Source organism: Dasypus novemcinctus, chromosome 3 (genome assembly GCF_030445035.2).
Source record: "Dasypus novemcinctus isolate mDasNov1 chromosome 3, mDasNov1.1.hap2, whole genome shotgun sequence".
Classification (NCBI taxonomy): domain Eukaryota; kingdom Metazoa; phylum Chordata; class Mammalia; order Cingulata; family Dasypodidae; genus Dasypus; species Dasypus novemcinctus.
Window position 1 is genome coordinate 18,644,375 of NC_080675.1, and position 27,868 is coordinate 18,672,242.

The 27,868-nt window shown below is 39.0% G+C and overlaps 1 protein-coding gene across 4 annotated transcripts in view; it reads right to left on the reverse strand.

The window, feature by feature from the left end:
• Positions 1 to 1,534: 1,534 nt before the first annotated feature.
• The window catches only part of TTC8 (tetratricopeptide repeat domain 8), a 67,934-nt gene continuing 41,600 nt past the window's right edge, over positions 1,535 to 27,868 (reverse strand). For 2 of the 4 annotated variants that reach the window (XM_058292593.1, XM_058292592.1), the window contains 6 exons: positions 27,315 to 27,425; positions 14,952 to 15,091; positions 8,672 to 8,846; positions 8,210 to 8,332; positions 4,569 to 4,652; positions 1,535 to 2,175 (listed from right to left, as the gene is read on the reverse strand). In XM_058292593.1, coding sequence (XP_058148576.1) covers positions 2,059 to 2,175; positions 4,569 to 4,652; positions 8,210 to 8,332; positions 8,672 to 8,846; positions 14,952 to 15,091; positions 27,315 to 27,425 — 750 coding nt within the window. In that variant the 3' untranslated portion in view covers positions 1,535 to 2,058. The remainder of the gene's footprint in view (positions 2,176 to 4,568; positions 4,653 to 8,209; positions 8,333 to 8,671; positions 8,847 to 14,951; positions 15,092 to 27,314; positions 27,426 to 27,868) is intronic. The other 2 variants (XM_058292594.2, XM_058292599.2) reach the window with 1 other exon arrangement.

The window sequence follows — 27,868 nt, forward strand, 5'->3', positions numbered from 1 at the left end:
GGAACAAGGTAGTTATTACCACAGGGGGCTGGCCCAGAAGTGATGCATTTGGAGAGGAAGAACTTCTAACCTCAGTAACTATTCAGGGCAGGCAGCCGTCTTGCCATTTGCCATTTTCATCAGTTACAAGTAATGTGTGATGTTGAGCAATTTATATCTATGGATCGAACACCTCTTTAGTCATGGTGGCCACATGGTTAAGGTTCCTTCTAGAGAAACACAATAACAGCAGCCAGAAATTATTCAGTCCAGGAATGATTTTGTTACAAAGAACATGTATCTTCTGGTGCACAGTTTTGTAACCATTTTGCCCTTAGCCATCCTGACTCATTCATTGCATTAGTGTTCACATTGAATTAACATAAATTCAAGACAAATTCTCTTCCTATCCCCTCAGGAACACTGACTCATTTATTTTATACTGTGTTAATAGTCCTTTATTATTATATTCAATATAATTCATTTTTAAATCACAATAATACTTTATTTACAGGAGAGTTTTAGCATAGTGGTTAGGAACACATCTTCCAAGTCCATGCTAGTTAGGTTTGAATCCAGCTTTGTCATTTACTAACTGTATCTTGGGCAAGTTACTTGACTTCTCTGTTAACTCAGTTTCCTCATGAGTAGATTGGGAATAACATAACAGCACTTCATGGGACTAAATGAATTAATTCACATAAAGTGCTTAGAACAAGGCCTAACTCATGGGATGTCCTCAGTAAATGTTAGCCATCATTGTTGGTTGTTATTTTGAATGAGTTAACACAAATATAATGATGCACATGATAAAATTTGAATCTAAATACTGAAAACAATATTAAGAAATTCAATGGTGTATTTTCTTAAGAGCTAAACAAGCACTAACATATCGTGGAGAACCAAGAAAGGTTCAAGTGTAAAGTGGAGGAACACGATCTTGGGCTCTAATCATGATTGTACTACCAACTGTGTAACTCTGAACCTCATTTCTTCATCTGCGTGATAACAGGATTCCTCTATCTACTCTCTGACTTTATTTCCAGCCTACTAACAACCTACAATTTCTTGAATTTAAATTTTTTGTTTTGTCAGAGTAGAACAGAATCCTACCAGAATATAAAAAATATCAAATAGTTTTTATGAAGTTAAAATAAATGAAAACATGGATAAATCCCAAAGTCCAAAGTATGAGTTTGAGTGACCATGTCCCTGTAAAGTATTTCCTTGTATGAACATATTAATGAGTTCTACTAAATAAGGCAGAGTAAAGTTTGTGATTCTTTCTTGAATTTACAATGGTTTTGGGATTTGGCCTAAACTTTCCAGGACTGACTGCGGTCAGACTGACTCCTGGCTTGTGACTTCATGTCAAATTCTAATTTTCTTATATTAACAATGAGATATTCCATAAATAACTTTTCAGAAAAGAACAAAATTGTAGTACATTTCAAATAAAATTAAAATAATGATTTGATTTCTAAGATTATTGGACTTCTGAAAAACTTGTGTTATCTGAGATGACTGAAATAAAAACTCATGAAAAATAACAGAATGATAGTGTTTTAAGTATTTATTTAAAATAATAATATAGAAGAAAATGTACAGTGTCTCAAACTATTTGGTAAAAAAGTTTTAAATACAATCTTTAATCTCTAAAAGAAGTTTCTACTTAGGATAAATATATATACGTTTAGCTTTAAAAGTGCAGTTTTAAAGGCAGATTTCAGACCTACTACCTACAAGTTGGCTAATGGCCAGTTTAAGAACATTAAAAACATGCATTTATAAAAATCTGAGGAAATTCATTAAAATGTTTTATAAACATAAAAAAAAAACACCTACCATATAATGTGGGAGATGGTTTCATGACCCACTTACAAATGCTTAAATCCTTTATTTTATGGTATTTTTACCTTAAAAAGTTATTATTATAAAATATTTATTATACATTCTAATTTAAACTCCCTATGTCACTTTCACTCATATGAAGCACAGGTATTTGTTTTACATATATACACACTACTTTTCCCCTTGAAAAATGCTCCTTACTAAGAACATATTTGGTGTAAGGAAGACTCAAAGCATAGCAAAATGTTGCTTTAGCTGTTTAATTAAATGTTGTGTGTCCACATGATCTGGAAATGCTGTTCCAGACTTCTGAGCAGCAACATAGCTTCTCTGGAGATCCCCAATCTGTAAAAAATACCAGAATAAAACCACAGAATAAGACCCTGCATAATATTAAGGACACATTATCTGCCTACTATAGAAATTCAAAAGGCTCTTAAAAGGTCAAATTGTTTGATTATACTACTTTGATTTTAGAATTCTCTCAACTAGATTATAATTCAATCTTGGAAAAAATATGAGAAAAGTAAAATATGAATTCATAAACCTGTGTTTTATTTTCCTGTCATTGATGGTATTATATACATAAAATAATATATGCATGCTAAAATACCCAGCTCTGCATAGTTTAGGAAAACTATTTGCAGTGTACCATAGATGAAGATGTTATTTTGATTAGGGTATTATCTTTTAGAAAAGTCAAGCAAAAACTGTTTCATTTAAAACATAAAAACATATTCTGGGAGGTTTCAAATGGTACTAGCACTATTAATATTGGGAAGATATCTGGTTTTAAAAATTTATCAAGGGTGTCTCTAATTCCAAAGAAAATATTTGACTGTATTGAATCTATATGAATGTATTTTGATCCTAAAGTTTAGATAATACAATTTTGGTAGTTTTTTGGTAATGTATATGTTTTTATTTTTTTATTATTTTTATTTTTTTTTAAAGATTTATTTATTTATTTAATTTCCCCCCCTCCCCTGGTTGTCTGTTCTTGGTGTCTATTTGCTGCGTCTTGTTTCTTTGTCCGCTTCTGTTGTCGTCAGCGGCATGGGAAGTGTGGGCGGCGCCATTCCTGGGCAGGCTGCTCTTTCTTTTCACGCTGGGCGGCTTTCCTCACGGGCGCACTCCTTGCGCGTGGGGCTCCCCCACGCGGGGGACACCCTTGCGTGGCACGGCACTCCTTGCGCGCATCAGCACTGCGCGGGGCCAGCTCCACACGGGTCAAGGAGGCCCGGGGTTTGAACCGCGGACCTCCCATATGGTAGACGGATGCCCTAACCACTGGGCCAAAGTCCGTTTCCCGTATATGTTTTTAAAACACAAATTTTCTTTTTAAATCATAGCAAGTCTCTTTAACATACTATTTTTCTCTTATGTAAGTGTAGCCTTTTAAGAAATACCTCACGTGAGTGCTTTATTATTAAAATGTGAGAGTATTCCTGAAAGAAAGTAATCAAGTCTCCTTTATGATTTAACTAGCTAGGTAGCATCATGATGCAGTGGAAAAAAAATATGGGCAGCTAGATGTGAATTCTGAACCTGCCACTGCCATTTGAGCCTCAGGTTCCATCACGCTTTAAGGTACATAAGGGTAGAGTTTTTTGTCTGTTTGATTCATTGCTATATCCTCTGTGCCTAGAACAGTGCCTGGCACATAGTAAACACTCATCAAGCAAAACATCAGTTGTATGAAAAAAGACTAGGAAAAGGTCAGGGATACCTACACTGCAGGGAGAAGTAGAGGAGGTATATAGAGCACCAAGCATAGTGGCTAGCACTTAACAAGTGCTCAAAAATTACAACTTTTTCATGGCACATTTTAGGTTCAAAACAGAAATGGGAGTGAGGATAGTTTCACAGTCATGCTATGAGAAATAATACATTTTAATGTCGTTTGGTCTATCAAGACTCGTCCTTACAGCAGGAAACATTTTTAGTTATGTCATTCTCCAAACAGACTCAACAAGGAGTCTGTTTTCCAAGGAAGTTTTCCAACTAAAAGTTACATGACTGACTGCTAATAGGTGATTTTAGCTTCTGTCTTATCTATGTTATCTTCAGAGATCAGCGTCATATTGACAAAAGAAAATATAAAGCAAAACAAACAAAATATTTCCAGATGGATGGGCCTATGAAGCTAGGAATGCTAGAATATGAAAAAGGGCAGAAAATCACTAACAAATATTATCATGAATTCTAACAAACGGGTGAAGAAAAAAAGATGCTGAAATTATCAGATGCCTTTTGTTTGTGTTCCTCTTATTATTAAATATGATACATGAGTCCTTCTAGCACTTGCATATTAACTAACGTGCAACACAGCATTAACAGTTGCACTAGCTCCACATTGTTCACAGCTAAATCACTTTCATAGTGATTGTACCAGAGACTTAGTGGCAATATGACCTGTAAGTACTGTACAGGATTTCCTTGGTGTAAAAACCAATTACTAAATCTTAAAGCCCATTAAAGAATCCTCCTGCAATTTATAATGGTATTAAGTTTATTCAATTGTTGGGTGACAAATTAATTTAAAGTTTATTAAATTATTTTTTGAACTGCAAATGTTATGTGTATCTAATTGAGTATTTAGAAATTTTTTCTCAGGAAGATAAGGAGAGAATTTCTTATATATTGATTTCTTATCAATATTCCTTATATATTGATTTCTTTTAAATCAAGAGGGAATAAAACAGATCAGATGATAAATTAATAAAGAAAGAGAATACCTTATCAGAGACTGTTGCAAAATTAAAATGTGGCTCATACATATGGGGTGCTAAAGATGACGCAGTTTGTAGCAGTGCTCTTGCCTGTGTAAAAAAAAAAAAAAGCCGAAGGTATGCGAACAGACATCAGCACTATCTTTGTGATTTCTTTTGGTAAAAGAATCCTTTATCTAGGATAGGACCTTAATATACATGATCCTGTGATAAATACAGATGACATTCCTCATGAAATACAATTACTTACTAATATACAAGTAACTATTTGCATCTTGCCAAAATTATGTTAATAATAAAATACTTCAAAAGACAGAAAATAAAATCGAGTTTTTAAAGTAGAATTTTAAATCTAGAGAAGAGTAGATTTAAAGTTATTTCATAACCACTGTTCTTATATAGTTTATAATTCAGTATCACTTACTGCCCAAACCATAATCTTCTCAAGGCTTAAAAAAATAAAAAGTCTTCTTTATCTTGTTTTTGTTGGTATTGATTGACTTAGTAAGGTTTTTCCCTTTTTTAATTTATTTTTTTAGGAAACACTGGGGATTGAACCGAGGACCTTGTACATGGGAAGCAGGTGTTTAACCAACTGAGCTACACCCAATCCCCAAAGCTTTATCTTTTTAAAACTATTTTTATGATAGTAACATATATAAAATAAAACGAGCTATCTTAACCATTTTTAAGTGTACATTTCAGTGGCATTAATTATACTTTTTTTATACAATTTTTTTAGATTTATTTAACTCTCCCCTTCCTGCCCCCACCCCCACTTCCACTCTCACTCCCACCCCAGTTGTCTGCTCTCTGTGTCCATTCATTGTGTGTTCTTCTGTGACTGCTTCTGTCCTTATCAGCGGCACCAGACATCTGTGTTTCTTTTTATTGTGTCATCTTGCTGTGTCAGCTCTCCGTGTGTGTGGCGCCATTCCTGGGCAGGCTGCGCTTTCTTTCGCGCTGGGCGGCTCTCCTTACGGGGTGCACTCCTTGCGCGTGGGGCTCTCCTGGCAACACCCCTGCATGGGGGACACCCCTGCGTGGCATCAGCACCACGCATGGCCAGCTGCACACGGGTCAAGGAGGCCCAGGGTTTGAACCGCGGACCTCCCATGTGGTAGACGGACGCCCTAACCACTGGGCCTAGTCTGCTTCCCTTAATTATACTTTAATTTAGTAAGCTTTAAGTAACCTACCTATACGCTAATGTAGCAATAACAAAACAACCAAAAAACTAGATTAACCCTCTGTTCTCTGCTATAGGAGAGTGAGCAAGCACCGGTTATTAGATTGCTGACCAATTTTTTAAGTGGAACAGCAACTGAAAATGACAAACTTTCTTTTCTTTAAGGTACTCAAAGAACAAAATTCACATTTTTTTTTACTGCCTATAGGTTCAAAGGACACCAAGAGGGACATGAGATGTTCACACATGCATCATTAAGACCCCAAACTCAGCATTCCAAGAGGCTGTAAGACCCTCCGTCTGGTAGCTACATCCAAAACCTCTATTCATAACCTTAGGGCAAATGAGTGTATCTTTTCTTCTAATCCCAGACAAAATGATATCAGTTTATATAGGATGGTGGGTATTCATTTTAAATAATAATAAGGGGCTAATATGATGAAACATTTCACCCAAATATTTAAAATTAATCTCATACTAGAAAAACTAAAATAAGCAGGAGGGAAAGAAAATCACTAACATGGGGGCAGAGAAAACTTCAAGCAGCATTTGCTTCCTATGGATATAGGCACAAGTCCCTGAGAGAACAGGTTCTCATTTTAAAACTGTTAAGGTTTTGTCTATAAAATACAAGTCCATTTTATTTGCTTTGGGAACTCGGGGAAAGAAAGGCAATATTCCATGACCTTTCTTTCCTTGTTTTGTTAAAAGTTAAACATTGTTCTCAACCTCCCTGAGTATTAGCCTCTTCATCTCTAAAGTAAGGACTGTAACAATATATACTGTTAACTACATTTATTTATTTATTTCTCTCCCCTCCCCCCACCCTAGTTGTCTCTTCTCTGTGTCTATTTGCTGTGTGTTCTTCTTTGTCCGCTTTTGTTGTTGTCAGCAGCCGGGAATCTGTGTTTCTTTTTGTTGCGTCATCTTGCTGTGTCAGCTCTCCGTGTGTGCGGTGCCATTCCTGGGCAGGCTGCACTTTCTTTTGCGCTGGGCGGCTCTCCTTACAGGGCACACTCCTTGCGCGTGGGAATCCCCTTGGGACACCCCTGCATGGGGGACACCCCTGCGTGACATCAGCACTGCGCATGGGCCAGCTGCACACAGGTCAAGGAGGCCCGGGGTTTGAACCGTGGACCTCCCACGTGGTAGATGGACACCCTAACCACTGGGTCAAGTCTGCTTCCCATGTTAATTACCTTTAATAGTGTATGACTGCATTTAGCATCTTTAACTTTTTGTTATGTAAATAATAATTATTACACAATTTATTAAGCACCTACCATGTGCTCAATATGACATTTTTCCTACACAGCAAGTGCTCTGCACACATGATCTGCTAATCCTCCCCAAAACACCTCAGATCAGTACCATTATTCCTTATTTTCTCTATCATTCATTCCACATGTATTTACTGAGTACCTACCATGTGCCAGAAACTGTTTTTGATGCTGAGTATAAGGCAGCTATAGGACAGATAAGATCTCTGCTTTCAATGCAGCTGATATATCACATTTTACAAATAAATATGAAAATATCTGATAAGATGATAAGTACTGGGAAGAAAAATAATTGGGAGATGGGAAGGCATCTGAGGGCTCATTTATACTGACGTTCAAAATGGACTTTCTAAAGAGGTGGCATTTAAGCTGAGACCTGAATGACAAAATGAAACTAACCATTAAAGGATCTGAAGAAAAAAAGGAAATTCCAAAAGTCATAATGAGCACTGCATATTTATGGACCAGCAGGGCAGCTGATGTGTCTGGAAGTCGGTGGGAAAGGAGTGGCAGAAGATGCACTCTGAGGGGGAGCCAGAGGCCGGGGAATGCGAGGCCTTGTAGGCCGTGGTCTGAAGCCCAGGTTTTATTCCAAGTGCAAGGAGGATTTTAAGCAAAGTAGTAATACAATATATCCCATTAACAACAAATCCCTCTGGCTGCTCTGTGGAGGATGTATTACAGGGGGCAGAAGTGGAAACCCTGGTAGTAGTCGAGGCAAGAGACAATGGTGGTCTGGAGAACTTGACAGGAGTGGAGACAAGTGGCCAGGTTCAGGATGAGACTTGGAGGAGGAACTGCCAGGGTGTGCTGCTGATGGTGGGAGGGGGGAGTCGTGAGAGTGGCAGGAGGAAGGCAGATGTTAGAGGGCTTTCAAGGGTGGCTCCTACATTTCTGGCTTGAGCAATTCGATGGGGATGGTGAATGGTGGAACTGTTTACCAGGGAAGGGAAGACCAGCGAGAAGCAGATTTGCTGTAAAAAAATCAAGTGCTGTATTTTGGACTCGGAAAGGTTAAGGACATCTCACGGTCACACAGCTAGTAACGACAGAGAAGGGATTCAAACCCAGGCCTGTCAGACTCCGGAGATCATTTTTTAATGATAACTTATAATGAGAGCCATATAAGACAGTCTTTCTCTGATGAAAGTCAACTGTGCCCCCAGTAGTCTGCCCACCTGTTCAACGTGGCCCTTCCACATCTCCAGCACGGCCAGGTTGTTGTAGGCCTCAGCGTGGTTGTTGTTGTTGACCAGAGCCAGCCTGAAGCACTGATGGGCCAAATTCGTGTCTCCTATTCCCTACAAAAGAAGAGCGTATATTCACACACACAAATCCATACTCTTCCTCCTGCCATTTCCTCCCTTCTTTCCTCATATAAATCTTTTCCACTGTCACAGAAAAAACAATTACTGATTATAGGAGCCAGCATGAATTCTATGTAAGAGGATTTAAGTTGGGAATATAAAATGAGTTATGACGCCTAGAAATCTCTAAATTGTTATATAAGACTATAACCAAACCTGGATTTACAACACCTGAAAATTTCTTCAGACTAACTTATCTATAACTTATCTAACTTGTCTAATCTATATCTAACCTATAACAGACAGTACCCTAGAGAAGGAAAAACAACATACCACAGCTATGTGTCCCAAGTTATACCAGACATCAGCTGTCTCTTCTTCATTTTCGGCCAGAGAAAGGGCACGTTCAAATGAGGTCAGAGTCATATCATACTGCTGGGCATAAAAGCAGCAGAGCCCCAGATTGTTAAAAAGCTGGCAGTTATAAACACCCATCTGCAGGAGTCGCCTTTGTGAAAAGAGTATACAAATTGTGGTGTCAGACCAACTTGAAATTTTCAGGCATATGTATATTTTTCACCAAGTTAGAAATGAATTCGCTATGTCATTTTTCACACTCCCAGAGAACATGAATAGAAAGTATTTATAGTAAATGAAAAAAAAAATTTTTAAGCAAATACAAAAGCCATATCTTTTGTAATAATATTAGTCATGGGAAATATATCCAGAGGCAAAGTCAGAAACAACTTATGTAAGTTCTTCTCATCTCCCCTACCCCCACCCAAATGCTTTGCTAGAAAGCCAAAATAAGAAATAGTCATATAAAGTAAAACCACACATTTTAGCTTTGGTGCATATAGAGAAATTCCTTACACCTTCTAATCTAATTTTAGGACCGTGTTTAGCATTCAGCTCTTTTTTTTTTTTTTTTAAATATTTATTTATTATTATTATTTTTTAATTACATTAAAAAATATATATGAGGTCCCATTCAACCCCACCGCCCCCGCCCCCCACTCCCCCCACAGCAACACTCTCTCCCATCATCGTGATACATCCATTGCACCTGGTAAGTTCACCTCTGAGCATCACTGCACCCCATAGTCATTGGTCCACATCATAGCCCAGACTCTCTCACGTTCCATCCAGTGGGCCCTGGGGGGATCTACAGTGTCCCGTAATTGTCCGTGAAGCACTATCCAGGACAACTCCACGTCCCGAAAACGCCTCCACATCTCATCTCTTCCTCCCGTTCCCCACACCCAGCAGCCCCCATGGCTACCGTTCCCACACCCATTTCACATTTCCTCTGTGGACATTGGATTGGTTGTGTCCATTGCACACCTATGTCAAGTGAGGGCTTAGATTCCACATGGGTACTGGATGCACTCTTCCCGCTTCTAGTTGTAGACACTCTAGGCTCCATGTTGTGGTGGTTGACCTTCTTCAACTCCATGTTAGCTGAGTGGAGTAAGTCCAATAAGTCAAAGTGTAGGAGCTGAAGTCTGTTGAGGCTCTGGGCCTGGGTGTCATATTATCAGTCCAGAGATTCAAATCCCCTACATATATCTTAAACTCAGCACCAACTACAATTCCAATAAAGTAGCATGCAAGTCTTGTGAAAAGAGATCCCCTCTGAGTCCATTTCCATCATGCAGAAACACCAGCTCCAAAGAAGGGCCATCTGTCATGGCAGTGAACCCCTTCTGCCATGACCATAGAACCCGTGGGTCTCTTTATCCCTCAAAAGAACCAATACCTGGGGTTGTATCTACCTTATCTGTCTCTTAGACTCTGTTCAGTTGTACATAGGGGTATTCCTTCTGACAACCTCCAGACTCTTTTTTAGAGACTCACAGCCTTATAATCTCATTTCTCCTTTCCATTTCCCCCTTACATTAGGTCAAACCGCTTCCCGAAGTCATGTTATTATATGTAGACAGGTATATTCTGCTGTTCCGCATTGAATCTTTAATTCAAGGTCATTTTCTAGTTGCTTCTTCAGCTGGTATGTGGTAGTGATCCCTCGGTGCCAGGGAGGCTCATCCCCGGGTGTCGTGTCCCACGCTGGGGGGAATGCATCACATCTACACGCTGAGTTTGGCTGTGAGAGTGGCCACATTTGAGTAACATGAAGGCTGTCAGGAGGAAACCCCCAGGCACAATGCTACTCTAGGCCTTGTTCTTATTGCAGGTGCATAGGCTCAAAAGTGTAGCCATTAGTATCAAGAGCCCACTGTTGGGCCCTCCTTCCTTCCTGGTTCTTGCCGTTGCACCTGGAGGACTGCCGCTGCTCTCCCAGGGCCCACAACAGTGACCCCCCGGCCAGGAGCCCAGTACCCCCCCAGCTGTTGTTTTTAATTGTTTCCACTATGAGTATATATAGACATTACCATATACCCTGGGCATATGCCCTGTATAACTCCCTGTCAACCATATATATCCTGTCAATAACATCCCATATCAGTATTCCTCCGCTGCCATTGTTGAACCACTCTGTGATCCAAAACTTCCCGTAAAGTGAATCCCAACATAATGTCAGCTTCAGAAGAGTCTTAGATCACTGAAATTCATATATACAATATACAGTATTTCCCCAGATCCACCATAAAACCTTTTCCCTTCCACAGCAATAATCTTTTAACTTATTCATATCATATTTCCTGAAACTGATGTACAGATTCCGAAACTATAGTTTTCAAACAAGGTAACGTTTGTGCTTACTATGTGGTCCATACTTTAGGTTGTACCGTTTTCTAAATTTTTTAGTTATCCTATGTTTTGTCTTATGGTTTTCATTATTAGTCTGTCGTCCCCTATATGTTTTTGGTGTAATATTAGCTGTTTTATATTCATCCTCGTGTACTCTCACATAACTCCTCTTTTGCCCCCTTATTTACCTTTGTTCTATCCATTGCACGTCCATTTTCCCCTCCCCTTAGGGCCCACAACGCCTGCCAATCTAATGCCCTGGGAGCCGTCCTTTCTCACGAGAGAGAGTTCTCTCTATTCGACGGCATTAGTCTTCCCCAGGATATGGGTCCACCCCACCCAATGGTAGAACCCACCTTGGCAAAATGAGCCTTCAGCTATTCCCTCCGGAGTCCGTCCCGCATCAGACCATACCCCCTGAGCGTCCTAATCAGGTGACCCTCCTATTTATACTTTGATACGTTTTACTCAACATTTAGTTCTCAACGAACTTCTGGCACTCTCCCATGTTTGTATGTTGCCCCTCCCTCCCACCTATTTCTTGGACCATATTACCCCTCTTCCCATCCCCAGCCCCCCTCAAACCCAGAAAACCCCACCCGAAGGTAACCCCTTGCCCCCATTATGTCCCTTCTTTGTGCTCATACTTACCCCCAGCTCATCACAGATTCCACCCCTACAGACATTAACTCACATCCTTCCTCCACCCCCCGATTTCCAGTAAGCCACTTTTCCAGACTCTAGCTCTCTGAGGCAGTTAACTTATTTCATATCATTGAGGTCATATAGTATTTGTCCTTCAATGCCTGGGTTGCTTCACTTAACATAAGATTCTCAAGGTTCATCCATGTTATCACGTGCGATTGTAGTGTATTGGTTCTTACAGCTGAGTAGTATTCCATTGTGTGTATATACCACATTTTATTGATCCACTCATCTGTTGATGGACTTTTGGATTGATTCCAACTTTTGGCGATGGTGAACAATGCTGCTATGAACATTGGTGAACATATATCGGTTTGTGTCCTTGTTTTCAGATCTGATGGGTATATACCCAGCAGTGGTATTGCTGGGTCATATGGCAAATCTATGGATAATTTTTTGAGAAACTGCCAAACTGTCCTCCAGAATGGTTGGATCCTTCTGCATTCCCACCAGCAATGGATGAGTGTTCCCCTTTCTTCACATCCTCTCCAGCATTTGTATTCTACTGTTTTTTTCATGGCTGCCAATCTTATGGGAGTAAGATGGTATCTCATTGTAGTTTTGATTTGCATTTCCCTGATAGCTAGGGATTTGGAGCATTTTTTCATGTGCTTTTTAGCCATTTGTATTTCTTCTTTGGAGAAGTGTCTGTTTAAATCTTTTTCCCATTTTTTAAATGGGTTGTTTATCTTTTTGTTTTCGAGATATATGAGTTCTTTATATATGCAAGTTATAAGTCTCTTATCAGATATATGGTTGCCAAATATTTTCTCCCATTGTGTGGGTTCCCTTTTTACTTTCTTGACAAACTCCTTTGAGGTGCAGAAGGCTTTAATTTTGAGGTAGTCCCATTTATCTATTTGTTCTTTTGCTGCTCGCGCTTTTGGTGTGATATTCATGAAGCCATTTCCTATTACAAGGTCCTGTAGATGTTTCCCTACACTGCTTTCTAAGATCTTTATGGTCTTGGCTCTTATATTTAGGTCTTTGATCCATCTAGAGTTGATCTTTGTATAAGGTGTGAGATGGTAATCCTCTTTCATTCTTCTACATATGGCTATCCAGTTCTCCAGGCACCATTTGTTGAATAGGCCATTCTCTCCCAGTTGAGAGGGTTTGGTGGCTTTATCGAATATTATATGGCTATATACATGAGGTTCTATATCTGAACTTTCAATTCGATTCCATTGGTCTGTGTGTCTCTCCTTATGCCAGTACCATGCTGTTTTCACTACTGTAGCTTTGTAGTATGTTTTGAAGTCAGGAAGTGTGAGTCCTCCTATTTCGTTTTTCTTTTTCAATATGTCTTTGGCTATTCGGGGCCTCTTTTTATTCCAAATAAATTTCATAGTTAGTTTTTCTAGTTCCTTAAAGAAGGCTGTGTTGATTTTTATTGGGATTGCATTGAATGTGTAGATCAGTTTTGGTAGGATAGACATCTTAATAATATTCAGTCTTCCTATCCATGAACAGGGAATATTCTTCCATTTATTTAGGTCTTCTTTGATTTCCTTGAACAATCTTGTATAGTTCTCGATGTATAAGTTTTTTACCTCTTTAGTTAAATTTATTCCTAAGTATTTGATTTTTTTATTTACTATTGTGAATGGTATTTGTTTCTTGATTTCCTCCTGATCTTGCTCATTATTGGTGTACAGAAATGCTACTGATTTTTGCGCATTGATCTTATAACCTGCGACTTTGCTAAACTCATTTATGAGTTCTAGGAGCTTTGTTGAAGATCTCTCAGGGTTTTCTATATATAGGATCATGTCATCTGCAAATAATGAAATTTTGACTTCTTCCCTTCCAATTTGAATGAGCATTCAGCTCTTACATTTCCATCTGAGTTGGATCACGGTTTTGGTTATCTGGATTTTGTGATTTAGCTGTGACTAGTGGCCTTCAATGAGCTCCCAAGGAGGAAGACGAGACCATCAGCTAGAATGCTAAGTTATTTAGCTTTGACAGCCCCATTCTGCTTCTACACACCATTTATCCCAGGGAATGAAGGACAAGAGAGTTCAAATAAGCAAATGAAAATCCACCCAGTTGCCCTGAGCAACCCACCACCCACTTTGGGCCATGGGGGTAGAAATGTAAAGTCAGCTTTATGTATAAAGGACAGCATTCATATTATATTTTGTGCTGCCAACATATATTTGGAAAGAACTCTTGGCAGCTGCCAATTCTCTCCTTGAATATTACCCAAGGGCTGAAGAGAAAAATCATAATTTAAAAATTAATTTCAGAACCATATGGAGGAAAGAAATATATGTGCTCAATGGGGAACCAGTGAACATAATTTATGTAGACCTTGAAAAAACACTTGGACAAGAGTTGACAATACTTCACAAAACAGGTGATCATGTTTCAGGACCTTATCAGAACTCAGAACACGGGGCTGACTACTTTTTGCAAATCTCTTCACTGCTTCAGCCTCAGTGTCTTTATGTCTGGTGGCCTTAATGAAGTCAGTGAGGATGACAAGTGTTTCAAGTAACTATTAAAATGTTATTGAATGATGATAAAATGGCTAACCCATACAATAATGTTACTTATTTTATTTATTTTTTTTAGATTTATTTATTTATTTAATCCCCCCCACACACCTCCCCTGGTTGTCTGTTCTTGGTGTCTATTTGCTGCGTCTTGTTTCTTTGCCCGCTTCTGTTGTCGTCAGCGGCACGGGAAGTGTGGGCGGCGCCATTCCTGGGCAGGCTGCTCTTTCTTTTCATGCTGGGCGGCTTTCCTCACGGGTGCACTCCTTGCGCGTGGGGCTCCCCCACGCGGGGGACACCCTTGCGTGGCACGGCACTCCTTGTGTGCATCAGCACTGCGCATGGCCAGCTCCACACGGGTGAAGGAGGCCCGGGGTTTGAACCGCGGACCTCCCATGTGGTAGACGGATGCCCTAACCACTGGGCCAAAGTCCGTTTCCCAAATAATGTTATTTAAAACTCAGTCAATTATCCAGGTAAGTTTCTGCAAGATGCCTATTATCTGCATGTTTCCAAATTATTTTATGTTATTTTAGTGCTCATAAAACATCTTGGCATTAGAATTTTTCATTTCATACAGGCAGGGCCTATAAGTGATTTCTCTACATTTTCACTCCATCTTCATTATAGTTTAAGATATATATTCACTGATATTTCACAGGATAGTAGTCCTAAAAACTGAATTTAAAACACACCTGTAAAACCGGAGAGCTACCTCTGGTTGATCAGAATAAAAGTGGTTGCTTCCAATACATGCAATGGCTTCCACGTGAGTATTGTCTTGTTTCAAAACCTCTTTGTAGGATTCAGCTGCTGAAGAAATATTGTTCATTTCCTGTTCCCCACCAAGACAGAAGAGCAGTACTTTATTACTCATATTGAACAAGAAATACTTTTTTCTGACTATCAGCTCATTCATTCAACACATATTTATTGACAACCTACCACTTACCAGACTCTGTTCTAGGCCCTGGGGACACAATATGGACAAAAAAATAAAGTCAGTATCCTCACAGAGGTTACACCTGGTAGGGGAGACAAATGAACTAAATGTAATATAATGTCAGCAAGTGCTGTGAACAGAAACAGCAGGAAAGGAGACAGAGAGAGGGGGAAGGTGCTGCTGTAGATGGGGTTGTCAAAGGAGTCACTTTGGAGAGCTGCCATTTGAACAGAAACCGAATAAAGTATGGGATCAAGGCCTGAGAACATCTGGGGGAAAAGTCTTCCAGGCAAAGGGAGCGACTAATGTGCATACCTGAGACGGGCACACCTGGCATGTATCAAGGCCCCCACAAAGGTGCGTGAGGCTGCAAAGAGGGAGAGTGGTACAAAAGGAGATCAGAGGCAGCCAGGGGCTTTGTCAACCATGCTATGTGGTACAAAGACTTCAAGTTTGTTTTTTCTAAGTTGAGGGAAGGCCATGAGAGCTCTAAGAGCAGAGGAATAAAATGCTAGCATTCACATTTAAAAGAATAACTTGGCTGCTCCTCGTGGGACATGCCAAAGTCAGGAAGAATGGTTAGCAGGAGTCCAGGAAAGAGATGCCCACGACCCCAAAATAAATACAGACATGGACACAAACTTAAAAACCAAAGAAACCTTCTAGTTATTAAACACCCTTTCTAAATGCAGATAACCATAAATAAGAATACTTAATGTTATTAATCAATGTTCTCTCTCAAATCTACATTCAAGGCCCAGTTCAGGCTCTACGTCCTTCATGAAGTTTTCTCTAATGCCCTCACTTCACACAGTTGTGCTGCTGCTCAACTTACCTCACATTTATTGTGTGAACCACTCATTTGTTCTCAGGACCTACGTGCTTTTATTAGATTTTAACCAAAATATTTTATCAATTGAGATCCCACTGATTGCAAGAAGCACCACGTCATACTTTACCACACAGAATTTTTATTTTATACTTAATGATACTTACTTAGACTTGTTTAGACATGGATTTTATCACAAATTACTCCTTTGCATACTTTTTATAAAGCAAAATATACACAAAATAAATTGGATGTAGTATTATTTTCTGACTCAGTCATCAACATCAATGTATGCCATTGGGTGATGCAGCATTTCTTAAATGTGGGCTCTGCCACTGTTGCCAGGATTTTCTGCCCAGCCACTAATAGTCATGTTGCAATGTGGATGCCTCTGCTTTCTTGATCTTACCAGCAGGTGTCAACAAAAGTTTTCAGACAACAGAACTCATGCCCTTCCCTCAAGTGGCCAGTAACTGGTGAGCTCACTGAAATGTTTACAAGCTGCAGTTGTGCAAATGCCAGGAGTAACAATCAAGTCTCCCTAGTAGTAGACAGCAACAACTACATGACAAATGCCACCAGGCCACTGCGACTGAACGATGCCATCTATGGTAAGATGTACCCCAGTTTCAGAGATGTTAAAACAGGGCAGAAATGTGTGTTTTTAGAATCCATGAAATATGGCAAGTTCCTTGAAAGCAAGATTATGTGCCAAACCTTTTCTAAGCACCAAATCTTTAGATATCTAAATTTGGGGATACTGAAAAAATAATAAGAATTAGATGACTATCGAGAATTTCCTTTAACCTCTTGCTTCCATGTACAGGGATGTCCACTAAAGCTGATATTCTCAAACTTTGTAGCCCTCAGATCTTTTTAAACTCTTAAAAATTGCTGAGGACCTCAAAGAAGTTTTGTTTACATAGGTTGTATCTATTGATATGTACCATTATTAAGAATTGAAAGTAAGATATTTTAAGATATCTATTTAATTGATTCTAAAATAATAATGTAATAAGTAACATGCAATAAACCTATACATGTTAACATAAAGAACATATTTTTATGAAAAATAACTATTAAAAAAAAAGTAGGGAAACGGACTTGGCCCAGTGGTTAGGGCATCCGTCTACCACATGGGAGGTCTGCGGTTCAAACCCCAGGCCTCCTTGACCCGTGTGGAGCTGGCCCATGCGTCGTGCTGATGCGCGCAAGGAGTGCCGTGCCAAGTGGGCCCCGCATAGGGGAGCCCCACATGCAAGGAGTGCGCCCCATAAGGAGAGCCGCCCAGCACGAAAGAAAGTGCAGCCTGCTGAGGAATGGTGCCGCACACACAGAGAGCTGACACAACAAGATGACGCAACAAAAAGAGACACAGATTCCCGTGCCGCTGACGACAACAGAAGCGGACAAAGAAACGACGCAGCAAATAGACACAGAGAACAGACAACTGGGGCGGGGGGCGGGGGAGGTTAGAAATAAATAAATAAATCTTTAAAAAAAAAAGTAACTATATGTTCCAAAACAACAAAAAATTAGTGGGTAGTGTAACATCATTTAACATTCCTGCCAAACTCTTCAATGTCTGGCCTAATAGAAGACAGCTAAAGTCCATATTTGCATTCAATCTATTGCAATATATTATCTCACACAGGCAATACCTATATCTCACATAGATATGTAGCTAGAAAAAGGGAGGAGTATTTTAAGTCTTTTCAGATTTTTTTCTTTGATATTATTCCAAGACTTGACAAGAGGTAATTTAACAGTTAGTTGCAATGTAGAATCTGAAACCTGATGTATCAACGAACTTTTCGTACTCTTTTACACTAAAATCCAATGGTCTATCTTGCATTTTAAATGGATCTTTTACCTAGGCATGATTTTGTAAAATGATGCTTTAGTCATCTGGAAAATAATGGTGTACTGATTTATTCAGATAAATGCACTTCAATTTTCAATATCAATATTTATATATCTATAGATATATAAATTATATATTATATATATAATATATATAATATATATTATATATATATTAACATCATCATCAATCTTGTCAGAAAGTAGTTTTGACCTTGTAGCCCAGCCCCCCCAAAAGGGTATTGGGGACACCCAGGGGTTCCTGGGCCACATTTTGAGAAGATCTACATTAGAATATTTTGAGCCTTTCTTCCCTTCTCCCTCTTCATTCTTCCCTATGAGATCAAGTTTGGAAAAAGAACTGAACATGTCTGTCTCAGCCCTTCCTGGGTCTCCGTCTTTGGAAGCCAACCTGCCTGCAAGACGCCCATGTTCTCTTCCTTGCCATGTGGGGCTGGCTGTCCCTGGTGCAATGAATCTGTAGGCTGTACAGTCATGTTTGTGACAGGGTGGATAAGTCAATCTAACTCAGCGGGAGAACACAGTTAAACCCTTTTGGCACAGATCTAAAGTTCTTGGCTCCAATTTCTGCCTTTATTGGTAATAAAGTTAATAGTTTGTCTCCCATTCATCTGAACCCTGTATTATCTTTCAGTTGGTTCTCAACTTGGAGTGAGGAACAAGGGTGTTATTTATCAGTCCCATAAAACCCCAATAAAATACTCATATATTTTTCACATGCTTTATAATTGAAATTCTTATTCAAAAGCCTTCCAGGTTTTGGATACCTAAGAGAATAGACTATTTCATTCCTACATGAAAAAACAGTCCACATAATAACAAATATTGCTTGTAGCTAAAAAATAACAAAACTGTTTTCAAAACAGGCTGCCAATTATCTGTTAATTATGAATCCACTTTCTCCTTGAATTTTATACTGCTTTCATGTGCAACTATCCCAAATATTCTTTTATATTTAAAAAAAAATACTTTCAATAGAAGTATATATTCTTTTTGTGTGTGTGTGAAACAAAAGCCACTATTAAGTCCTGTAAAAGTTGAAGAACAAATGAACATCTTAATTGCCACACCCAACTACTCACACACATCCACCAAATCCATCCTCTTCCAGAGCATGGTTTCCACCATCAGAAAAGGACCGGTGAGACTTAAAGGCCCCACAAACCGACTCCACGACTTCCCCCATTTCCAGGGCAAGCCACACCCGAGCTATGCGAGGCTTCATGTTATACCTACCGAAAGACGGCAATGCCCAGTACAAGGAGGACTCCAGCCTGAATGCCAGGTGGTTCAAGTCTTTGGTTCTATAACATCACCTTACAGAGTTTGTATACCTGACTGCATTCTTGACACAAGGAAGTAATTTATGTAATCTCAAGGAATTTCAGACTGAAACTAACTTGTTTTCTAGTAGGAATGCTTCAATATGTGTTCATCAACTGTAACAAATGTATGACACTAATGAAGGATGTTGTTAATGTGAGAAAGTGGGGGGGGGGGAGAGGTGGGGCATATGGGAATTCCCTACATTTTTTATGTAACACATATAATATAAAGCTTCTTTAAAAACAAAAATAATAATTTTTTTTTAAAAAAAGAGTATTCTCAATATATGCAAGTTGCTGTTCATATGTAAGTACATATATAGTGGTACCTCGGTACCTGTCATCAGTTGGTTCAAGGAGATGCAACAAGAACCAAAAATGATGAGTACCAAGCAAATTTTTCCCATAAGGAATAATGTAAATAAATTTAATGTGACCCAAACCAAAGACAATGCACATTTTTAAGGCAACATGTAAAAAGATAGGGTTGTACAGCATTGCATTACATGAGAAATAAACCTAAAAAGTAATAAATACTTAGATTAAATAAACTAAAAACTTCACTTTACCTGCACTGAGAAGAGGCCATGGCCTAATGGGGTGGTGAGGGGGAGAGGCTACATGGAGTGTTGCTTGGAAGGAAAGCCCCTTCCTAGAGAACAGCAGGCACTTGCATTTCAGAGTTCTCTCTCTTTTCTCCCTGTTTTCAACTTGCACCACAGGCTCTAACACACTCTTTGTCACCTTCACTAAAAACTTATCTAATGAAGACGGCTTTTGTCTTCTTTTCAGAATTTCTTGAAAGTGTGAAATTGTTTGGTCATTCAATAAATTCACATTTCTGCTGGTCAGAGCTTTGTCTGGATGGTACTTCACAAAGTTTTGAACTTCTGCCCATTGTGCACACATTTCTTTTATCAAGGAACTGGGGACATCCTTCCTTCTCTCCTCACCTGAAGAAATCTCTTCATCCACCTCCTGTTGCTGTTCTTTCTGTAGTTCCTGCAGCTCCTCAGTGCTGAGCTCGTCATGATGTTCCTCCACTCACTCCTCAATATCAGCAGCATCAACCTCCAGACCCATGAATTGGCCCAAAGAGACAATATTCTGCACAACTGTAGCCTCTGTACCTGCAGGCTTGGGGCCAGACTAAAACCCTTCAAAGTCTCTCTGCCGTACAGCTAATGGACACAAATTCTTCCATGCCGAATTCATTGTCCTGTAAGAGACTTTGTTCCAGGCCTTAACAATAAGGTTAAGGCAGCAGAGGATGTTGAAATGCTCCTTCCAGAATTCTGTGAGGGTCAACTGTGTGTCAGAGGTGATCTCAAAGCACCACTAGAAAGCACCTTGGTGAACAACTTTTTGAAGTTTAAAATGACCTGCTGGTCCATGGGCTGGATGAGAGGAATAGTGCTGAGGGGCAGGAACCTTGATGAAGCTGAATTCCTCCAGCAAGTCATCCTTCAAGCCTGGGGGGGGGGAGGCGCATTGTACAAAAGTAGGAGAGCTTTCAGAGGCAAATCTTTCTTCAGCAAGTATTTTTCACTGAAAAAAAACCCTTCATTTATCCACTTGGTGAAAAATTGCCTTGTGACCCAACTTTGCTGTTCGCCCTTCACATCACACAGTTTGCTTTTTATGACATTGAGCTTCTTGAAAACTCGCAGGTTTTCACTATGATAGAACAGTAGAGGCTTGAGCTTTAAGTCCCCACCAGCATTCTCATACAATAGAATGAGCCTGTCCTTCATTGGTTGGTGCTCTGGTAATGTCTTCTCCTCTTTTGTGATATAGGTTCTACCCAGCATTTTTTCCCCAAAAACCTCCAGTCTCATCACAATTAAAAACTTAGTGGCAAATAAAAAACCCCAGCCTCGACATAGTCTTGAAATTCACTGATGAATTCATCAGCAGCCTCTTTATTAGCACTCGCTGCCTTGCCATGCCTCACGACGCTATGGATGCGGGACTTATTTTTTAAATTATCAAACCAGAAGTGGCTGGCCTTAAAAACTTCAAAACTCAACTCAGGGTTCCGGTTTCTTTTTCAAAAGATCAGCATTCAACACTTTTGCTTTTTCACACATCATGGCTTCCAATGCACTGTCGCCCACTAACTCCTTCTCATTTACCCAAATTAACAGCTTTTCAACTTAAAGTGTTTGGGAATGCTGCTTTGTTACTGTTTTTAACTCCTTTCGCAACATCAGCCTTTTTTATTGCTTCTTTATTCTTTTTTTTTTTTAAGATTTATTTTTATTTTTTTCTCTCCCCTGCCCCCTACCCCCCAGCCCAGTTGTCTGTTCTCTGTGTCCATTCACTGCATGTTCTGTGTCTGCCTCTATTCTTGTCAGTGGCACCCGGAATCTGTCTCTTTTTGTTGCATCATCTGCTTCAGCTCTCCGTGTGTGCGGCACCACTCCTGGCCAGGCTGTACTTTCTTTTGCGCTGGGCAGCTCTCCTTTCGGGGCGCACTCCTTGCGTGTGGGGCTGATGGTGGAGACCGTTGTTCTAGGCAGACCATATTCTCTAGCAAGATCAGTAATGCGAATACCACTCTCATATTTACCTATTATTTCTTTTTCTTTTTGCTCAATGGTGGTGTGAAGTAATTTTCTTTTCTGTTCAGTGCTATCACTGCTCATTTTCTTAAGATGCATGATGAGGAAAAAAGCAGAAAAATACACAAAATGACCACAGAAGCTAATTTAAGACTGCAATGGAATGTGCACAGGACAAGAGCTACTGCGTGACTAATGCATGGCACTTCGTTTCAGCTGAATAGGGCAGAGGTCATGAGGCAACTGACTATGGCAAGTTCTAACTTGCGAACTGAGTACCAAACAAATGACGGCCATCAAAATGCACCAAGTACCAAATTCAATGAGTTTCAAAGCAGTCATGTACCAAGGTGTGACTGTATGTGTATGTATATTTTAATCATAAACAGAATCGTTCTATACATTCTGATATATAATTTATTCACTCTCAATGTCTTGATTCTATTTCTATATCAATACAAAAAGCTCACTTCATTATTTTTTTACTGTTGCATTGTGTTCCATCGGTGCATAGATTATAATTTATCAAACTAGTCCCTTTTAATGAAGCATTAGTTTGCTTCCATTTTTTCTTTACCATAACAAATACTATAAAACCATCTTTGTACATCTTTGCGTGCATGTGTGAAAATATCCTTAAGGAAAACTCCTAGAAGTAAAATTGCTGGGTATGCATACTGAAAAATCTCATTGGTAATTTGCAAACAGCCTCCAAACCGGCTGCACCAATTTCCACTCACACTAACAATGTTCATATGTGGAGTCTCCACACCCTTGACAAACCTAGAAAAAGGTTTTCCTGACTCCAAATTTATACAGATAATTCACCTGTGTTTTCTTCTGGAACTATTTGGTTTTATTTTTGAAGTTTTAAATCTTTGAGTCACACGGGAGTAATGGATTCTTTTAATACAAGAAATCATTTCTCATCCAGTTCTATTTTTTATTTATTAATTAAATAATCCAACAATCCAATTGGCTTAACAGACAAGCTTTATCACATTCAAAAGTTTCATATGGATGAACATATATGGTCTCTTTTGATCCTTTAATATTAATATCCCTGCATCAGAATTGTCTATATTATTGTAGTTCTAGAATAAATTTTAATGTATATTTAAAATAATATTTTTCAAGTATATAAATGTCACTTCAAATATATAAACAATTTTGGTATCATTTAAGTGATTTTTACAGTGGTTATTTTTTAAGCAATTTACAAAATACTGACTTTAATTACATTTTTAATTATTTAAAATTAAATTGCAAATGAACTTAAGGGAGTGAATGTTTGCTGGATTGGTCAAACTTTTTTATGTATCAAAATCACCAAGTGAGCTTGCTAAAAAGACAAATGCCTAAAACCCACTTCCAGGACTTTTGATTCACTAGGAAGAGGATGGGCCATCCTTCTAACAAACTCCCAAAGTAATTTTCATACGTGGTAAAGATCGAAAACAACTAGAACAATGTTTCCTAGGGTAAGGTTTCCAATTCCAAATATCTTTTCACAACAAAAATTCAAATAATGGCCTGTCTTTCCAATAGGTAAAAAGAGTGCCTCAATAAAATAAAAATCACAACCAAAGAAATTTAGCAAGGATAAATCATTTTAAACATTTCTGTACAAAACAAGCAATAAACAATTGGCAGCACAGCATACTCAATTTTAAATTGGAAACATTTAAAGATACAATACCAAAATGAAAGTGATAAATAAAAAAGAAGAAAACATAAAGGAACAGAATGCCACCAGAGAAAAGCATTAAGGTACATAACGAAAATCCCTAGAGGCTTGTACAGTGTAGGCTGTAACACTAAGGAATAAACTTTTCTAATTAACTGTAAGCTATTGTCACATAAAGAGAAAAAGAATACACTGGAAATTTGACTTTGGTACAGTAAACTTTGGCTAAAGGGTAATTAACTATGTAATCTAAGGGGAAACAAACACAGCATCCAACTATTAAAAGTCTGTGCTTTGTCCCTGATTACTCTATTTGTGCCATGACATACACATCCCAACAACTAAAGTGCTTTCTTCTCCACTGTTTTCTTCTTTGAAGGCCATACACAAATTCTACTTCTCTCACAAAGCCTTCACCTATACATTTATAAAAGGATGTGCTCTGGGGAGCAGATGTGGCTCAAGCAGTTGGGCTCCCACCTCCCAGGATCAGTTCTTGATGACTCCTAAAGAAGATAAACAAATGCCACAACGAGGAAAGCGGACTTGGCCCAGTGGATAGGGCGTCCGCCTACCACATGGGAGGTCTGCAGTTCAAACCTCGGGCCTCCTTGACCGGTGTGCAGCTGGCCCATGTGCAGCGCTGATGCGTGCAAGTAGTGCCGTGCCACCAGGGGTGTCCCCCGCGTAGGGGAGCCCCATGTGCAAGGAGTGTGCCCTGTAAGGAGAGCCGCCCAGGGTGAAAGACAGTGCAGCCCGCCCAGGAATGGCGCCGCACACACGGAGAGCTGACACAACAAGATGACACAACAAAAGAAACACAGATTCCTGGTGCCACTGATAAGGATAGAAGCGGTCACAGAAGAACACACAGCGAATAGACACAGAGAACAGACAACTGGTAGCAGTGGGGGGAAAGGGGAGAGAAGTAAATAAAAAAATAAATCTTAAAGAACAAAAACAAAAACAAATGCCACAACGAGCAGATGTCACAACCAGCAGGAAGCAGAAGTGGCTCAAGCAGTTGGGCACTTGCTTCCCACATGGGAGGTCCCAGGTTCTATTCCCAGTGCCTCCTAAAGAAGATGAGCAGACAATGAGCAGGTAGATGAGGGAGCCATCTCGGGGAGGGGTGGGGAAGTAAAAAGAAATAAATAAAATAAATTTGAAAAAATTTTAAAGGATATGCTCCTCCACCTCCTGGTCAAACTCAGAGCAGGAAAAGGATATAAGGTAGCTGATAAAAAAATCCGCTCCCAGGAAGCAGATGTGGCTCAAGAAATTGAGCTCCCACCTATCACATGGGAGGTCCCAGGTTCAGTTCCTGGTTCCTCCTAAAGAAGATAAGCAAAACAGAGAGCTGGTATGGCGAGATGATGCAACAAGATGACACAACAAAGAGACACAAGGAGAGAAACAATGAGAGACACAACAAAGCAGGGAGTGGAGGTGGTTCAAGTGATTTTACACCTCCCTCCCACATGGGAAGTCCTGGTTTGGTTCTAGTGCCTCCTAAGAAGAAGACGAGCACACAATGAACACATACAGCAAGCACAAACCAAAGAGGGGTGGAGGGAAGAATAAATAAATAAGTCTTAAAAAAAAAAAAATCCACTCCAGAGTCACTCCCTCTCCCTGCAAGAGGCTTGGAAAAAATTCTTCCAATCAGCCTCCACAGCTAAAGATGCAGATGATTCTCTAGTGCTTTTGCTATCACTTCCAGCCTGAGAAGAAAAGGACAGAAAGACTGAAATGTGCAGAAGGCACAGCCTAAAGGTCAAAGAGCTCAAAGTGGATCGGGGCAGTCATCACTAGGCATGAATTTTACTGGTATCAAACATCAATTCTAACTATTTTATTTCCTTTCCAAACTTCTTGGTCAAAGTGTTGCTCATGGTCAATATAGGGTCACAATAGGTAGAGATAGGGCAACACTGATACTATTTTTATTGATTGGACAAAGCTGTCTATAGGTTTATTGAAATTATATTTCTAAAGGTATTACAAATTTTCTAGGCAATTTAAACATAATATTTATTGTTTTTTCACTTAAAAAGTAATGGATGGTCATTATAGAAAATCTGGAAAATACAGAAAGCATAAAGAAGAAAATAGAAATCACTTACAGACCATCATCCAGATATAGCAACTACTAATACCTCCCAGGCATTTTTTTAACAAAATATATTTTAAAACATCATCCCTAGTATTTTCAAGAAATTTAAAACATAACAGAAATGTTCTGTTCAATATTGCATTGATAGTTCTAAATAATAAGACATGAAAAAGAAATAAAGGATAAAAAAACTGAACTGAAGAAATGAAACTGTAATCATAGAGGATGATTATTTACTTAGAAATTCCAAGAGAACCTATGGATAAGGCGTTAAGACAACAAAGAGTGGTTAGCCAGGTTCCTGGTATTAAATCAACCTAAAAAAATTAATGCATTTCTTTTTGTTTGCCAGAAGTAATCGATGAGAAAATATAATAAAAAAGATCTCATTCATAGTTACCCAGAGGAATACATTTGTGCAGGAAAAAAGTTAACATAGCAGACCTGACTCTGGTATCCATAGACAGGCCTGCTTGCAAGGTTGGCCCATGGCTGGCATCTGAGAAGTTGACTGGTAAAGTGTTCCCCAAACTGATATGAAACTTTCTTTAAATGATAAGAGTGCCTCACTGTGCCTAAATTATACTGCTGAACTCCTGCTTTTCTTCTGGGAGTCTGGAATTTTGGTACATGCTGGGCAGAGGGTATGCAGTGACCAGCCCCCAAAAAATCCCGGGCCCTGAATCTCTAATGAGCTTCTCTGGCAGACAACACTTTGCACACGTTGTCACAACCCTTGCTGGAGGAATTAAGTGTATCCTGTTGCTTCCCCTGAGAGAGGACTCTTGGAAGCTTGTGCCTGGTTTCCTCCAGACATTGCCCCATGAGCTCTTCTCCCTTGCTGATTTTGCTTTGTATCCTTTTGCTGTAATACATCACAGCATGAGTACAACTATGCATTGAGTCCTGCAAGTTTTTCTAGTGAGTCACCGAGTTTAGCGGTGGCCTAACACATCAACACAACATCTTTACGGAGATAATTATAATGCAGTTGCAATTGGTATGCCTGCAGGGATTTTATTGTTGTTGTACTTGACAGATAAATCCTAAAATCACTGTGGAAGAGCAAAGGACCAAGAACAACTAGCTGTGAAGAAGAACAAGGTGGTAGGATTTGTTCAAGCTGATATCAGCAATTACTAGGATATCCTGATGGGATTTTTCATGGATTGTGACAACATGACTCTAAAATTATTAGAACAAACAAAATACCAACAGTAGCCAACACATTCATGAGGAAGATAAAAAAAAAAAAAAAGCTGCCCTACCAGATAGTAGGAGAGAACTATCATAATTCATACATATAATTTTGGTACAGAGATAGACAGGCCAATGGAACAGAATAAATAGCCCCCAAATTAGCCATTCTATACGGAAAATTTTTATTTGACATAACAGACCATGGGAAAAGGAACAATAAGTGTGCTGGTATAATTGGCTATCTATAATAAATAATTTAAATCACTGTCTCCTACCATTCTCTATACTCTTTTGTATGTTTGAAATACTTCATAATAAAGATTTGATTAAAAACATATGCTAAAATTGCTTATTCTAATGGTATTAAAATGTTAAACCACAGGCCAACAATCATAATTTTATTAATTATTCTCTTCCTTGCTAGGACCTAGAGGGATTATGAGCTTTCTTAAGCAGGGCATCCTACATCTTCTCTAGTTTGAATCAACTTTTTTATTAATGTGATCTTACCTCATAGATTCTGGCAATTCCACAAAGTAGAGTTACTTCTCCTGGAAACTTATCTAAGCCTTGTTTGAAAAGATTTAAAGCAGTCATAGGCTGATCCAATGAAATGTAAACCTAAAACCAAAATACATTTCAATAAAAAGTATTAGTTCTGAAAATAATATTTGTTATAACAAGTTTATAATTATTGCTGTTAGTAATGAATTATCTCCTAGACATTATAGTACACAGTTTTCAGAAGTGTGGCAGGATTAATTTTCCAATAATATAGTTTTATTTCCACATGCAATCATATATTCCTTTAATAAATGCTTATTGTGGGCTTACTAGGCAATGTGTATGTTACAAGGTTCTGGAAACACAGAGGTGAATAAGGCAAGGTGCCTTCTCTTGAAGCTAACCCAGTAGAAGAGAAAGTCTAATAAATATATCATTTCAATACATACTGATGAGTGCTGTAAAAGAGATAAGTAGGAAAGCGGATCTGGCTCAACAGATAGAGGGTCCACCTACCATACGGGAGGGAAGGTCCAGGGTTCAAAATCAGGACCTCCTGA